Source organism: Magnolia sinica, chromosome 12 (assembly GCF_029962835.1).
Source record: "Magnolia sinica isolate HGM2019 chromosome 12, MsV1, whole genome shotgun sequence".
In the NCBI taxonomy this organism is placed as follows: Eukaryota; Viridiplantae; Streptophyta; class Magnoliopsida; order Magnoliales; family Magnoliaceae; genus Magnolia; species Magnolia sinica.
The window spans coordinates 73,144,791-73,160,754 of NC_080584.1; the positions used below are offsets into that span (position 1 = coordinate 73,144,791).

The 15,964-nt window shown below is 37.5% G+C and overlaps 1 protein-coding gene across 1 annotated transcript; it reads right to left on the reverse strand.

Moving 5' to 3' along the window:
* Positions 1-915: 915 nt before the first annotated feature.
* LOC131221691 (beta-cubebene synthase-like) lies at positions 916-9,019 on the reverse strand. Its single transcript, XM_058216991.1, has 7 exons — positions 8,867-9,019; positions 7,874-8,141; positions 6,663-7,035; positions 5,563-5,781; positions 5,099-5,237; positions 4,077-4,325; positions 916-1,256 (listed from the first exon to the last, which is right to left on the reverse strand). Exons 1-7 carry the CDS (start codon positions 8,975-8,977, stop codon positions 963-965), a joined length of 1,653 nt encoding a protein of 550 aa, XP_058072974.1. The 5' UTR covers positions 8,978-9,019; the 3' UTR covers positions 916-962.
* Positions 9,020-15,964: the final 6,945 nt, after the last annotated feature.

Below are 15,964 nucleotides of genomic sequence, written 5' to 3' on the forward strand. Positions count from 1 at the left end.
TTTAATGGAGAATAAGAGAAGCCATACCTCACCTCCTACGAGCCGCTAAGTACCTGCAATTTAATGGAGTACAAGAGAAGATAATAGGGCTGTTGGTTAAGGCTAGGAACCCTCCGATGCAGTTATGAGTATAGACTCGCGTAGTGCAATCAAGATAGTTGTCCGTACTTTTTACCCATGGTAAGTGATGTATTTATAAGCTTTCGAGGTGCTTTGCATATCTGATTTGATTTGCTGAAGGGGACGTATTGGTGTCAGAATCTAATTTCAAGAATATATCTGACTTTACCTCGATAGGCATGATTTTCGCAGGAGATCTTGGGAGATAATTCCACCCGTATATGGAGAGGATTATTCTTTCTATTTCGAGGTCTTGATCGGTACCCGAGGTCGAGGTCGGTACCGAAGGTCGGATTGGTACCTGATGTCGGGTCGAGGGCTAAAGTGACAATTGAGACCGTTGTAGAAAGTATCCGACACCAACCGACACCAAAGGTCGGGGTGATTTTCCGGCCCTCAAGTAATATATAAAGTCACCAAGTCTCACTGTTTGGCTCATCTATCTCATATAGCTCCATCTTACCCATAACAATTTACATTTTTTAAAATTTTTTATTTTTGGTACAGGTGGATTGGTGCCACCTTCATGTATAAAGTAGCGGTGTAGTTAAAGATTGATGATCCATACGAATGCAGATTAATTAGAATGCTCATGTGTAGGCCGGTAAATATACGTGTAACTCTCCCATCTATAAGTTAGTATATGTGCAAACATGACGTGTGCCCAATATCCAAATCGCCCACAAGATAAAGTCCTTAATAGCTAAGATATATATTGATTTCTTTATTCCATAGATCCAAATATAAGTATGTTGTTGTCATTGAGGCATCCACAACAAGCCTGGTCGATGCATAATAAGAGACAACAAGCATGCATAATAAGTTACAACAAGCCCCATATTCTAAAGTGGAATAGGGTCCACAAACAGTAATGTAATCCTTTCTTTGGTCTCAACGCTGGAATCGGTGTATCCGTCTCGATGCTGGTATATGATTTCGACCACACGTGTAAAATTCAGGATAATATTCATCACAGCAGTAGGAGCTGGAGTGGGTTTAAGGCATTCCTTGTTGATGTCTTTCCATCCACTTGCAACCATTTCCCGGAGCTTTTGGATACTTTCATGGTAGGAGATTCCATGCTCGTTCATGTAGCACTCTACTGCGGATGAAACGTGTTGCCTTTTTTGCTCAAGCTTCACACATATTAGAAGGAAAAAGAAAATCATTTATCTTTATTAAAATGGTATGTACATGCAGAGAAACAAGTTTATGATTAAAAAAGTTTGTGAAATTATTAACTTCCCATCAAAATAGATTTATTTTTATTTTTTCTTTTACAAAAATGGACAAAAGGTTTCACCGCTAGAGGTTGTTGTCTTTTATAACCAAATTGCACCATTTATATTCTTTGCTAATGGCTGGATGTTGGTATTGCCCGATAAAAACTATTATGAAAAAGTCAATCAATCTCCAAGAACGGGCCAATGAGATGAGTGGTCATTGTACAATTTTTCTCATTTCAATAATACTCAGGTGGTATGCTCCCACCTTTATATATATATAAAAGAAATGCTCACACACAACTAGTTGAACCGAATAAGTTGGATGGGAAATAAACATCATGCTGGGTCCATAGAGGTTTTAACGACAGGCGTTATTGTTCTGCTGCTTTTTGTGGTGTGGTCCACTTTAACTATTGTCTTATGCCCTCAAATGATCTAAGAAATTGGATGGACGGTGTGTATATAATACATACATTATATCGGGCCACAGAATTTGCCATGCCAAGGTTGTAACCTGCGAGTCCACTATTCAACTGCGATCAGATGTACTCCGTAATATCGCAGTGGGTGTTTTCTGATCGTGGGCCTACCTTGATATATTTGTTGTATATCCACGCCATAAATCACTTTTTTTTTTCTTTTTTTTTTTTTCAGCTAACTTTAGCTTGTGGTCTAAAAAATAACGTAGATTCAAATCTCAGGTGGACCTCACCACAGGAAAGAGTGGTGATTGACCGTTAAAAACTTATTAGGGTCATAAAAGTTTTAGATCAAATTGATATTTGTCTTTTCCCCTCATCCAGTTTCAGTGACCTTATCAACATGTTGGATGGAAAATAAACATTCCGGTAGGCCCTAGGAAGGTTTTAATGATGGGCATTCAATGTTCACTATTTCCTGTGGTGGGGCTCACTTAATTGATAGGTGAATCTGTTTCATTTTTGGACCATCCATTAAAATGATTTGTAAAAACTGATGGATGGCGTGGATATACAACAAATATATCAAAAATGGCCCCACAGTTAAGGAAGCACCCATTGCTATGTTACCCGGGTAACACCTGATCTACTCCCGTCCATTCTCGGTAACGTACCAATTTTCTCGGAACCAACGAGTGCCTCACGGTCTTCAACCTGTCATCTTTTTACAGGGCCACTGTCATCTGTGTGTGAGATCCACTCCGATCATTAGATGCATAATCCCATGTTGGGTCCACAGAAAAAATCTAGGCTAATTGGTGAATGAAGTGGGCCATACCAAATGGAAACAATTGGGAAAGACGTCCACCCTTGATTTTTACAGGGCCCACCCTGTAGAGCCTTGGAAATCCACTCCAACCATTAGATGCCATACAAAAAGTTTGGCTTGATGTGCAAGAAATCATGACTATACATGATTCAACTAGGCCATGCCAAGGAAGACTATTTAGAGTATAAGCTCTTCCATATTCTGTTTTTAGTCGTGTGGTCTACCTTAACCACGCATGGAGCTGATTTTCAGACCATGCGTCCAGCATGAGGTGAATCATCTGATGATTGGTGTGGAATTCCCATTAATGCCATGGTGGGGCCCATCAAAGCGGGTTAGTCATTTTCTTTTTTGAAATAACTTTCCCATTACAACATTTATTAACATTAATTTATGCTTAAATTAGACAGCTCCAACTAGTTGTGTGTGAGCATTATATATATATATATATATATATATATATAGAGAGAGAGAGAGAGAGAGAGAGAGAGAGAGAGAGAGAGAGAGAGAGAGAGAGAGAGAGAGAGAGAGAGAGAGAGAGAGAGAGAGGATTAGCTTTTTTATACTATAGTTAATTTGAATAAATTTTTTGTGCATATCATGTAATCAAGGAAGTAGTCTCTAAAATAATGACAAAAGGAAAAAAAAAAAGTACTGATGTAGAGATCTAGAATTTTAAATTTTCATGAAATCATTTTAATAAATTAAAATGATTTAAAAATCTTTTGAACAAGAGACTTATTTGAACCTCCCATAGAAAAGCTCATACAAAAGGGTGGGTTGCCTTCACAACGTGTATCTGATTGCCTTCATGGTAAATAGTTAGATTGAGGCACGCATCACGGACGTAGAAAATGCCCAGTCTAGCAGACTCATTGCTTGAAAAGTTCCCTTATAGAAACCAATAAGCTACAAGATGTGTTCACCCCTTGGGATTGAGTTGCTTGTTAGAATAGCAAAAGACTTAGTGAGATGAAAAGACTAGTGAGAAGTGATTGTCCAGCTTATAACTCAAAATGAATCATCTAATTGTGAGCAACTGGATGATCCTGACCTATGGTTAGTGAACTTTTTATTGGTTGCAGTCAATCTATTCACTGTTTTCGTCTTAATCGTGAATTAGATGACCATCAATCAGCTGCTTAAGACAAACAGTTTATTATAATTTATGGAGAACGACCCATTTAAAGTTAGACCCAAGAGTTGGATAGTTTAACTTGAGTTACACATATGCCACAGGACAATTTGTTCCACGAACTTATAAACTCACAACAGTTTCAACACAGATTTCATGGTTTGAGTACCCATTGTGGGGCGTGTTGAAAAACAAAAATAACAAAAACAGCTAATAAAATTATTATTATTTTTTTCTTTCATGCAAGCAAAATGCATAATTTGTGTGGTTGGACAAGGGTAATAGCGATTTTATTTATTTATTTATTTATTTATTTTTATTTTAAATATACATGGAATATATCATACCTTACTTGATGGGATGTCATCCATCAGTCGGGCCATTATAGAACAAGTCCTCATCATGGTTGGGATTTGTATGGCCCACTCAAGGATCTCCTTTGTTACGCCTTCACCCATGCCAATGAGAAATGCAACAAAAAGCATAGGATAAGCGGCGCTGATTAAGGAAACCTTCATGTACTCCTCTGAGGTTGGCACGTACCCCGAGTTGGCCCATCTTGCTTCAGCTAAGTAGGCTTTGGCCAGACTCTCAATCTGCGGGAAAAGAAATAAGAAAGTTTATGGCAATAACTAGTGCAAATAGGGCTGCCAATTGGCCAGGTTGGCCCATTGAGGCTTGGACAGGGCTTGGGGTTGACTATTTTGGCCCATAGAAGAAGTTCGGGTCATGAACTGAGTTTTACGACATCTTAAAATTAAGGCCCCCAAGTAGCCGGATCTAGATCCATTTATATAAACTACAGGCTACGCTTCAGCTTAATTTTCAGCCCCACACTGTAAACATTCAGCCCAATACATAAATGGACCAGACTTAATCTAACCTTGCGCCGGCCTACTGACTAATTCAAAACAGAAGTATACACGCTTTCACCATTGAAAAAAATAATAAATAAATAAATAAATAAATAAAAAATAAAAAGACATTGGTATTAGTGGGCTATCTTTACTGTTTGACCAGTGTAAAATGTCCATTAATCCACGCCATACAGTTGATGTGTCATAACCATCTGATCAAAACCCAACCTTTGTTTAGCTTTCATCACAAACGTTAGGTATATTTGACACTCATCTCGGCCACCCAGTTTAGAATTTTAAAAAATTCTCATTATATGGCCCACATGAGTTTTGGAATACTCTTTTCATCCTTATGAGGTAGATGGGATGGCATAAAAACACCACAAGGGTAAAGATGAGGCAGGAGACCTGATGGACGGGGTGGATCTCATGAAAGTTCTATTCACGTGGAGCTTAGTAGTAGCTTCCTACCTAAACTTGGTGGTTCTAATTTTAATGGAACGGCAACATACCCCTTCCTTCAAGTAGTATATTTGGTATGATTTTCCCTCCCTAGTTAGTTCATCCTCAATTGCATCAACCCCATCTAAGAGTGCAATAAAAAAAACTTTCATGTAGTCTGGCATCTTATCCGTATTCCCACGATCCCACCTGAAATTTTAAGTAAGAAATTTCATTTTTTCTGCTAATTACAAGGTATCAGCCATTATACACATGTACCATTATCCACATACAAAACATAGGCATCATTGTAGATATTTCATGCAACAAATTACATTGATCAGATGATCTCCTCATCCAATTTGGAACCATGGATGACCAATTTTCAGTTAGGCATCCATTCTGGGGCCATAATTTTCACATTTTTGGATGTTCTGGATTACGACAAGGATAATCCATGTGTATAAACTTCAAAAAAGAAAAAAGAAAAAGAAGAAGAAGATTATAATCCATGTGTAAGGTGCATGTATCAAACCTTTCGATCGCAGCAGTAAGTTGTTCAAGTTCGGCCAATGTACCATGTAGGTCGAAGATGTCATCCATAACTGTTGTAAATGCGATCAGTTTTGCCATGATCATTCTAGCTCGGGAATAATGTTCTTCGAAGTACACTCCTACTGTCCAAAAGTAGCCCTCCACCACTCTATCTCTGGAGAATGGAAGCTTTGCTATAAGGTTCATTTCTTTCCACCACCTGATAAAGAGAAAGCAAGATTCAAAGATGACAATAGGAATCCGCTTCTTATCCCCACACGTGGCAGTCTTGTACGTCTATCAAGATCATCCAAATTATGGGCACATTGTGGATGGAGCAAACCTCCAAAATCACACTGACCAAGAAATCCTAACCATGCATTTGATTGCTATAAAATGGATGGTTAAAAGAAAGTGATCCTGCACATGTTTGTGTAGCAAGCAGATGTCATGACTGGTTGATGCAATACCAATGTAGGCCCCTCAGTGATGTGTGTTGGAAATCCACACCGTGCATTTGGTGGATCCCCTGTAGTTTATAGGAAGTCAAAAAAAATCAGCCATATCCGAAACTTAGGTGGGCCACACCATTTGAAACAATGTGAAATCATGCCTAAAATAACTAAGTGGGGCCTCACCTGAGTCTTGGAATGGCCTAAAATTTGGTGTGATCCCTCATCCAAGTGAGACACATTATGGATGGGTGGGATGTTTGAACTTTTTAAGTGGGCCCCATGAACAGTTAAGAAGGTTTCAATGGGTGGACATCTACTCTCAATTGTTGTCTGTTGTGGGGCTCACCTAACTCCACCTTTGATTAATGGGGTGGATATTTCCCACATACACCTCGAGAGATTTATAAGGTCTTAATTTCAATCAGTTGGACCAGGTTCTGGTCCACCCATTGGATAAATTCAAAAGTGCAAGGGTTGAATAATGGATTGACCCACCCACCCTATAGAATACTTTATACAAACATCCAACCATTGGATGAATTCAAACTTATTGACTGCAAGGGTTGAATGGGACCCACCCACCATATAGAGAGAGAGAGATTTTTATGTTTTAAGAGAAAAGTAACATGCATATGAGAGAACTGACAATGATATGTCTCTGAGGTCCCTCTGGTGCAATGACTGCAACCTATGAAACTCTAACTTTGCAAACTCCAGTAGCACATCATTTCGTTCCTCGTCTTCCTCATAGATCGAGATATAACTCCTTGTCTGTAGCCACTCTACGCGCCTGTGAAGTGGTATTTCTAAGGCAAGTTCAACTAGCTTTGTGAGGTGAGCACTCAGATGCGGCAATGCAGATTTGAGGTGCACTGTGGTGAAAGAAATGGCTTCATCCAGTATATCATCCCCATGTATACCAAGGAATGCGGCTTCATATAAACTCAATAAACCGCGTGTGTCACTGCTTAATATTGCACTGAAATTGCCCTCATCATCCTTAAACTTTGTAAACACACCTGTTTCCCAACCGAAACATTTGATGATAGTGATTATCCATTGATAGACTTGAGTAAGGGCAATGATAGTAGATCGATGCAAATGCTATGGGAATGTTTATATACGCAATTATATACATGTTCTAACATATAATGTTTTTATCCATGTCACGACTCATGATCATCACCATGGGTACCCTATGGGGCCCACAATCAGAGCTTACCATAGAATTTGAACCGTTCGTAATTTGGAAAATTCAACTTATGTTGCTGAAAGGATGAATCTTAACATTTATTTATGGAAGAGAACCCATGAAAATTTATTTTCAATGATCAGCATTCACACAGGGGTATGTTTGGATATGTGGATCCTATTTGGATTATGTGGATAAGATAATATGACTTGATAATGATGATTTCCATGGTCATTATCTAAAATAGGATTCTGTTTCAAGGTTGGGGTGGATGTTTGGATAGCAAAAGGAATCGTCAAATTTATTAGAGAAAACTTACCTGATTTATTATACTAGAGAATTTTGATTATAGATAAGAGTAATAGTTACTGTGTGCAAAATAATAATAATAAAATCTACATATTCAAACAGACCAACAGTCTTGTCGGTGGAAAACAATTTCTATTTTTGCATAGTAGATTCCACGTATCTAAAAATGCCCAAAGTTCCTTTCTTGTGCTCCTTCAACGGTAAAAGTATGGATGGTTCTGATCAAGGTGGGCCCCATGGGACAAAAAATGTGAGTCACGTGGCTGACACAAATAAAATGAACTCTTTCTACATTTATTAAACAGAAACACATATGCTCTTCTTAAGAACGACTAGAACATTGGCACGAGACTTACTGGATGAGACATTATAACCTTGTTGCCTTAGTAGTCGAAATTGAAGAGCAAGGGTTTGGAGGTCAAAACCATCATCATTCCCATTGATGTGGTCATCATAAATCTGGCGCATTGCCTTCTCTATGTTCATTTCAAAGTAGTAAGCTACACCGAGGCGTTGAATCGCATCAATCAAATTCATTTTGAGCAATGGATCATTGACCGCGCTAAACATATTCCTTACTGCTTCCTTCAATTCTTCACCCCGTCCTTTATGTGCGTCGAGCCTCTGCTTTAACGTCATGGTTAGAAATAATAATAATAATAATAACAATAATAATAATAAGGCAAATATCATATCATTTTGAAAATGAACAAAATTTTGGCATTTTTTCATGGCTTATGGAGAAACTATAAAGCACAGCATTTTCAGAATACCTAGAAAATAGACAATATTTAAATGAACAACAACAAAGATTATTAAGGTGTTCTGAAATAATTCGTGAAAGAATATTCATACAACACATTTTGATATTACTTTGGATTTAAACCCCAAGTGCATGTGTAAACAAAAGAAAGCCTAATTAATCCATAAGTCAATCAGGATAAATCTTGTTCGAAACGCATGTGTAATGATGTTTCAGAGGAGAATTGGTTTCGCCATTTTAGCATCTCAGGATTACCATATGCTGAGATGGTCTGATAATTGAAACAGCCACAGTAAGAGAGAGAGAGAGAGAGGAAGAAGAAGAGGAAAAAAAAAAATGAAGAAGAAGAAGAAGAAAAGAAACGATAAACAGATGATTCCGAGAAAAGGTTAGGAAAACTTCCAAGGTTATTGCACAATAGCTTACTCATAGTTTCACTGAGAAGGAAACTTTGGATCATTGAAATGCTATCCTGAGTCACAATATAGGCGAAACAAACTCTTGAGAGATCTTTCTCTTTGTGTGCATGGATTTCCACACCTAATTTTTTCCGAAAAGTGCGTACTGTACTTCTAAGTTTACATACCATGTCATCTGGAGAGGCTGTAATGAAGTGGTCGCCCCAGATACTAGGGTGATAATCAACACAAGCACGACCGATCTCCTTGTTTGGATGTTGAGTAGTGGGAGTATCCATGGATGAGACAGAGAAGGTGGCAATGGCAATGACTGTATATTTGTACGTAGGTTAATGCTAGTTGTGGGTTTGAAGGCTAACATGGTTTCCTATTTATAGGCTTGGTCCATTTGCATATGTGCCATGCATTCAAGGCGTATGGTTTCTACACGCGTGCCGGCTTAGCATCCACTAAAAGTCTTGCGTACGTGGGAAGACTTTTCTCTAGCTTCCGTATGCCGGCTGCTTGTTCCGTTTCTAAACGTCTCTCTCTCTCTCTCTCTCTCTCTCTCTCTCTCTCTCTCAATTTGAAAAAAAAAAAAAAACAGATTCTCTCTCTCTCTTAATTTTAAAAAAAAAAAAAAAAAAACAGATTTTCATATCACAGTGGAATACAAGACAATAGACATTTGGGTTGCCCCGGACAGAAAACTCCTAGTCGGCCTATCATTTTGCAACCCTATACACGGCACCTAGGGCTGAGGCAAAAAAAAAAAGAAGACTCCCCTATGAGAGAATCTCTAATAGATCACAGCCCTACTTTATCTAACAAAAATAATTGCTCTTTCAACTTTCGTATGCTTCTCAGTTGCTCATTCCGTTTCTATTCGCCTCTCAGTTGCTTGTTCTGTTTTTGGACACCTGTCGGACACCTCCTGGATGTCTCTTGACCACTTAGTTTTTTTTTTGAATACTTGCTGACTGCTCCCTATGATTTTATCATCCTAATAGTTGTGATTCTGTAATAAGCACTCTAAGTATCATTGAAGATCTTTTGCATACTATATCTTTTTCTTAGTATAACACATGTCATTTTCAATTGGATTTCTCAAGAACGGTCAAAAATATATTACAACATTATCTCCCCAAGTTGCTTCGCCTTTTGTAAAAGGTGAATGCGATACTAATTCATTATTTGGTATAATAAATGCCATTGTTCGGCGATGTAAAAAAAAATAAAAATCAATTTCGATAATCTTGATCTGAAAACATCAATGTCAGCTGACTTGGTTGAACTCAGCTATCTTAGTTGAGAAACAACAATTTCGACCATCATAGTAGAATTTGGTAGTCTTGGTCAAAAAACATCAAATTCGGCCGTCTTGGTCAAACTTGGCCATCTTTATCAAAAAACAATAAATTTGGTCGTATTGGTCGAACTCAGCCATCTTGATCGAAAAATGATAAATTCGACCATCTTTGTTGAACTTGGGGATCTTAATTAAAGAATAACAAATTCAGCCGTCATAGTTGAAAAATGGTAAATTTGGTCATTTTGTTCAAAATTGGCTATCTTGATCGGAAAACATCAAAGTCAGCTGACTTAGCCGAACTCAACCATCTTGGTCAAAAAATATCAAAGTCGATCATCTTGGTCGAACTCGACCTTATTAATCGAAAACGATAAATTCATTCATTTTGGTCAAACTTGGCCGTCATGATCGAAAATTTTCGAATTCTGCCATCTTGGTTGAACTGGCCCATCTTGATCAAGAAATGATAATTTTAATTGTCTTAGTCAAACTCGGTCATCTTTATCGAAAGATTGTAAATTCGACCATCATGTTCGAACTCGGCTATCTTAGTCGAAAAATGGCAAATTTAATCATTTTAGTCGAACTCGACCATCTTAATCGAGAAACGACAAATTTAACTGTCTTGGTCGAACTCGGTCATCTTGATTGAAAACATAAAAAATTCAGCCATTTAAATGGAACTCAACCATCCTGATCAAGATATGAAAAATTTGGCTACAACAATGGAAACTGTCGGTCAACCCATTCCAGAAAACGTTTACGGTAGACCAAGGTAGTAATACAACTGAGAACTTGGCCTGCTATCTCTTGGACCATTTGGATAATTTGGTCATGATTCAAACTGTGAGGTTCAGCTACTGGTGACAGTTTCAGACCTACCTGCTTTTGTCTTCCATGATAAGGTTGATTTCTAAGGTATGGCTAGCCCCCAGTTATACCATGGTTTCTTTCTTTATGAATAATGTTTCTTTTCTCCCATTCCAGTTGCTTAAACTCAGCAAATGACAGAAGATTTTACACTTCCTATACCGGAGTAGAAGCTTGTTCCGTCTTAAAGGAGGTGCTTGTGGTATTAGCTATACCAGCACCAGATTTCTGACCGAAGAAATATCAATAATTGGTTGAGGCACATTTTGTTATGATACGATAGGTGCTTTTTAAGAAAATATCCAATTTAGGCTTTCGGCTTATCTGGCTATCCACTCGGCCTGAATTCGTGACTACTTGACCTGAGCTTGTAACTGTTCTGCCATATGTTAATTCCTCATTTGCATATCACGTAACCCAGCTATCACTATCTTAAAAAGATATGTCGAGCATCTCTTTTTCTCTTCACTTTCATACTATCTCATATTATTAGTCCCATTGGGTGTGCCAAAAATTATTGATTTTTTCACGGCTGGTAAAAAAATTTAATATTTCTGATAACCAAGTTAATTTGTAGTTCCATCGAGCATGCCAAAAATTTATGGCACTTGGTTTGTTTGATGCCATGTGTAATGTGTGTGGGCATGCCGGAATCGATAAAGCAGCTCAATCCAAACCAATCAACTTTTGACCTCAAGCGTTGAAATAAGTAGATATGTTAGACGCGAACGTATATAACCATATTCTTAAAAGATCAGTCTCTTACTCAATCAATTGCAGAAGTTTGTATTGATTAGAAAATAATTGGAAGTAGGGTTTTATCCTTCACAAGTGGGGGGTGTATTGCAGTCCATAAGAAATGACTTTTAAGAATACTAATGCAATCAAATAAAAGGAAAATCTCACAATCGATCACTATGAGTGACTATAATAATGCAACTCTCAAAAGAACTATATGACATTGGATAAAAGACGAATCCAACATAAGAGCATAGATTTGGATTACAACTAAAAGTTACATGTAAGAATTATCGTTACTAGATTATTGGTACTTATAAGATAAGTTGAGATAAAAGATAGATTTGTTTTGATTTGATTGTGCTTTGGATATATTCGGTTTGATTATGTTGATTTTCTCTAATATTTTTGGAGGTTAGCTGTAAGTTATTTTTTATATGCTTCTTTTATTACTTTATCAGTTACATTAGTTGAAGGGTCTCTCCTTAGAAACGTCTTAGTATGTTACGAGATGTTCTTCTTCCATCTGCCAAGCTTTGATCCATTTTTCAACAACTCGTTTTGCTTTCTTTCATCTCTTGGCTAATGGTTTCTATACGTCTTTCATCTACTCTTCTTAGTTCTACTCTCTTCTTGGCCCTCATTTTGCTTTTAGGTTAGTTTATTTTTGGACATCTCTTGACTACCTTGTGAATACTTTGTGCATGTTAAATCTTTTCGTTACCGCAACACATATTGGTCCGAGAATCCCAACAAACTTACGGGACGCAGATTTCCTGCAAGGGCTTCACGCTTGTGCTGGGATGCTAGATGGGGACACCATGATGTTTATTTAAAATCCACCCCGTCCATCCGTTTTTACAGATAATCTCAGGACATGTAACAAAAAATTCAGGTGGATCCAAAACTCAATTGGACCACACGAGAGGGAACAGTGGAGATTCAGTTACTACCGTATTTTTAGTTTTCACTTCATCCCATGGAAATGAACTTATAAACGGTTTGGATTACATATAACATTAAGGTTGAGCCTAGGAAGGTTTTAACGGTAGAAAACTCTTTCTTCACGTTTCCATCTTCCCACCTTGAGTTTTTAATCCAACTGATTTCTTGTCAATGTCCTAAAATGATCTGAAAAAACAGATGGTCGGGGGTAGATTTTTCAGAAACATAATGGTGACCCCACCTACAACCCAGCTCGCAGGAAATCCGTGCCCTTTTTAAAAATAAATAAAAATAAAAAAATAAACATTAAAGGGTACCGGATTTTCATTGTCAACCGTCTAGCAAATGTCCACCAATCTAATAGCTAAATGGACACATAAATGTAATATTTTGTTCGTTATACATCTCTGCTGGTACCCATAAATTGGACGGTTCCTTTTGAAATACTTGTATTCCACACATGCAATTTCGAAATAGTTCTAACTGCCTACGTATCATCCACCATACTCTGCCGGAGTATAAGTAGCTTTTTCTTCTCTTCCCCTTTCAAGAAATTTCGGACCGTAAAGACCACCTTTTACCCACCGGTTTTTCCAAACGCTGCCAAAATTTTCTTTCCAAAGCTAAATCATTACGTACTGACATACAATTATCAGACGAAAATACCCTTGCATTCAGTGCGGATGCACAGTCCAATCTGTATACATATGGCCACAGTTATAACCGTATCGACTGGGAGTCACGCGGCTTTCCACAGTATTCTCTGCAGACCTACGCTACCAACAGCTACGCTTATAATCCGTCGCCATATATCTACCGCAACCAGGCTAAATATAAGGGTATTTTCGTCTAATAATAGTGTCCGTACATAATGTTCTGCCCTTTTCCTTGAAATACTAATATGCGTGTTGCCGGTGGATAAGAGTTATATGCAGCTTCCTCCTCACAGTATACGTGGTGGTCAGGTCCAGTGATCCGGACTGTTGTTGCGGTGAGTCACTACATAGGTAAGCCATATTTTGGAAATGAAAGGGATTGGATTATGGTAGCTATCAGAAAAGAGAGCTCCTTAAAGAATTATCAATGCAACGGGTCAAGTTTAACCAAGAAAAAATCACAGCAAATGGATGGTTAGATTTGTCCTATCACTAATGTTCAGCTTATAGTTTATTCATAGGGTTCCCCACCAGATCAGCACTTCTGATAGCCTAACTTTCTGCCACGTGTACCATCAGGATGGAGGTCCAACGTACATCCATGCAGCAACCTGCACGTTGACATTCCTCTTCTAACTAGTTGCATGGATGCGTGGGGCGGCCAAGCGATGTACAAGTTGGAATTAACTGAATTAGATGAACTTTGGGATAACTTTGAACTACTCCAGATGGAGAGACAAAAAAATAAAATAAAATAAATAACAAGAGGAAGGCGTCCTGAATCCTGACAATCCAATTCGTGGACCGCAGACATGAATTGTGCAGCCTCCCATGTTATTAAAAAAAAATATGTATGATTCAGATCTGACCGGATGGACGGTTTCAATTCATTATTGTACGTGCTTGCGTTGGAATGACAATTGATGTGAACCGGTAGCCCAAGCTTCCGCCAACAATTAAGATTAATGTAACGAAGCTACGTAGTATCATCTTCATTTGCCACTTACGGACGTCAGTGGTGTGTTCCAACCCTTTTGAAGAAAAATTAAAAATATAAATAAATAAATAAATGAATGAAAGGGAAAAAGGGGAAAAAAGAAAAGATAGCATTGATGTTTACTTTTCCCTGTAGAAAATTTTTTACTTTTTTTTTTTTTCAAATAACTGCCTTAAAAAAATAAAATATTTGTACATACTATATTAAGCTGATTTGGGGCCCTGCGTCTCAGGAAGAGCCGCCGCCTCCTGTTTCTTCTTGCCTCCTGCTTCTTCTTTTTAATTTTTCGGTTTGCTGAGCAGGAGATATGATGGGTGAGGCCGAATGTTGATGTCGAGCCCACCTGAAAGTTCAGTTTGTACATACATATTTCAAATTAAAAAAGTTACTCGGCGCGTGTCCCCATTTTGAAAAAAATAATAATTTGTCAAAGTTATATAATTACAAATTACTGCATCATTAATTCATGGTTTTTTTGTAAACAACCACTTACTTCTTCTTCTTCTTCTTCTTCTTCTTCTTCTTTTTTTTTTTTTTTTTTTTTTTCTTTTTTTTTTTTGTTTTTGTGCGCGGTAATGGATGCCAACTTTTTTTGACATATTATAGAAATTGATGAAACTATGCGCCTACACTGAAACCTTTTTATTTCTCTGCAACATAAAACAAAAACCCCATTTAAAATTATTTTGCTCTATGTTCCATATAGTGGAGAATTGACTCAGGATGAACGTGATGAGGTCAATCACCATCTTCCTCAAGGATAACTACGAATTCACGAAGCTTCTCTGACTCCTCACAAAGAATTCTTGAATCCACGAGGAAAAAGTAAGGAAAATAGAAAATAAATTCTATAAAATACATAATTTGATTGATAAATAATAAATGAAATAAACGAGTCTACAACCATTTAAATAGGCACTACCAAAAAAATGGACAAAGGCTACGAATTTATTCCGTAACCATAGATCTATAGCTACGGATTAAATCCGTAACATGACCGTCGCCGTTGGTGCCTAGCCAATAGGTCTAAAACCTATGGCTACGGATTTAATCCGTAGCGATAGCTTAAAATAGCTACGGATATAATCCGTAGCAAATATTTCTGTAACCAGTTACAGATATTATTGGTAGCTAAAAGTAGTGTTAGATCCGTTTCAATATGCCCAATTTTATAAGAGCTACGGTTTTTAGAGTAATAGTTACGGTTAATATTCGTAGCTAATATCTACATTAAATTTTTTTTTATAATTATTCATTCATTCATTCAATTACCACCTGCATAATCATTCATTCATTCATTCAATTACAATCATTCAGTCAATTACAATCATTCATTCATTCAATTACAATCATATGATCTCATTTGATGGATCTGAGTCGAAAGATCCTAAGTAATCAATCAATTTCTGGAGCTGGAAGATCTTTCAGTGGAAGATGAAGCTTCATGATTTATCTTAAGTTCTTTTCAAATAAGTCTTACTTATCCATGATTTAGAAAAAGAAAAAAGATAAGTTCATTTGAACTGGTATTTATTCAACAAATAGTAACAACTGAAAAAGGGGGCTGATCATTCACCTTTGCCATTTCGTTGGGCGGCAACAAAGTTGCAAATGACTTCCATGGCCAGCTTGTCACGCCCCAAACTCGGAAACCGAACTCATAAAATTCATGATCGCCAAATCTGGTGCCGACAGCCTCCATAGTACCCCATTCTCGGCTCCCAGCATCCATACGCCATATTCCGATCTTGGAATCCTACAAGGAGGA

Bases quoted from the DNA above. Each gene is read 5' to 3' on its own strand.
- LOC131221691 (XM_058216991.1), bottom strand. From the start codon at position 8,977: ATGGATACTCCCACTACTCAACATCCAAACAAGGAGATCGGTCGTGCT. The intron at 5,782-6,662 runs GTCAGTTCTCTC...TCTCTTTATCAG, and splicing joins GACCTCAGAGACATATCATT to GTGGTGGAAAGAAATGAACC. The intron at 5,238-5,562 runs GTTTGATACATG...TTAAAATTTCAG, and splicing joins CTTACTGCTGCGATCGAAAG to GTGGGATCGTGGGAATACGG.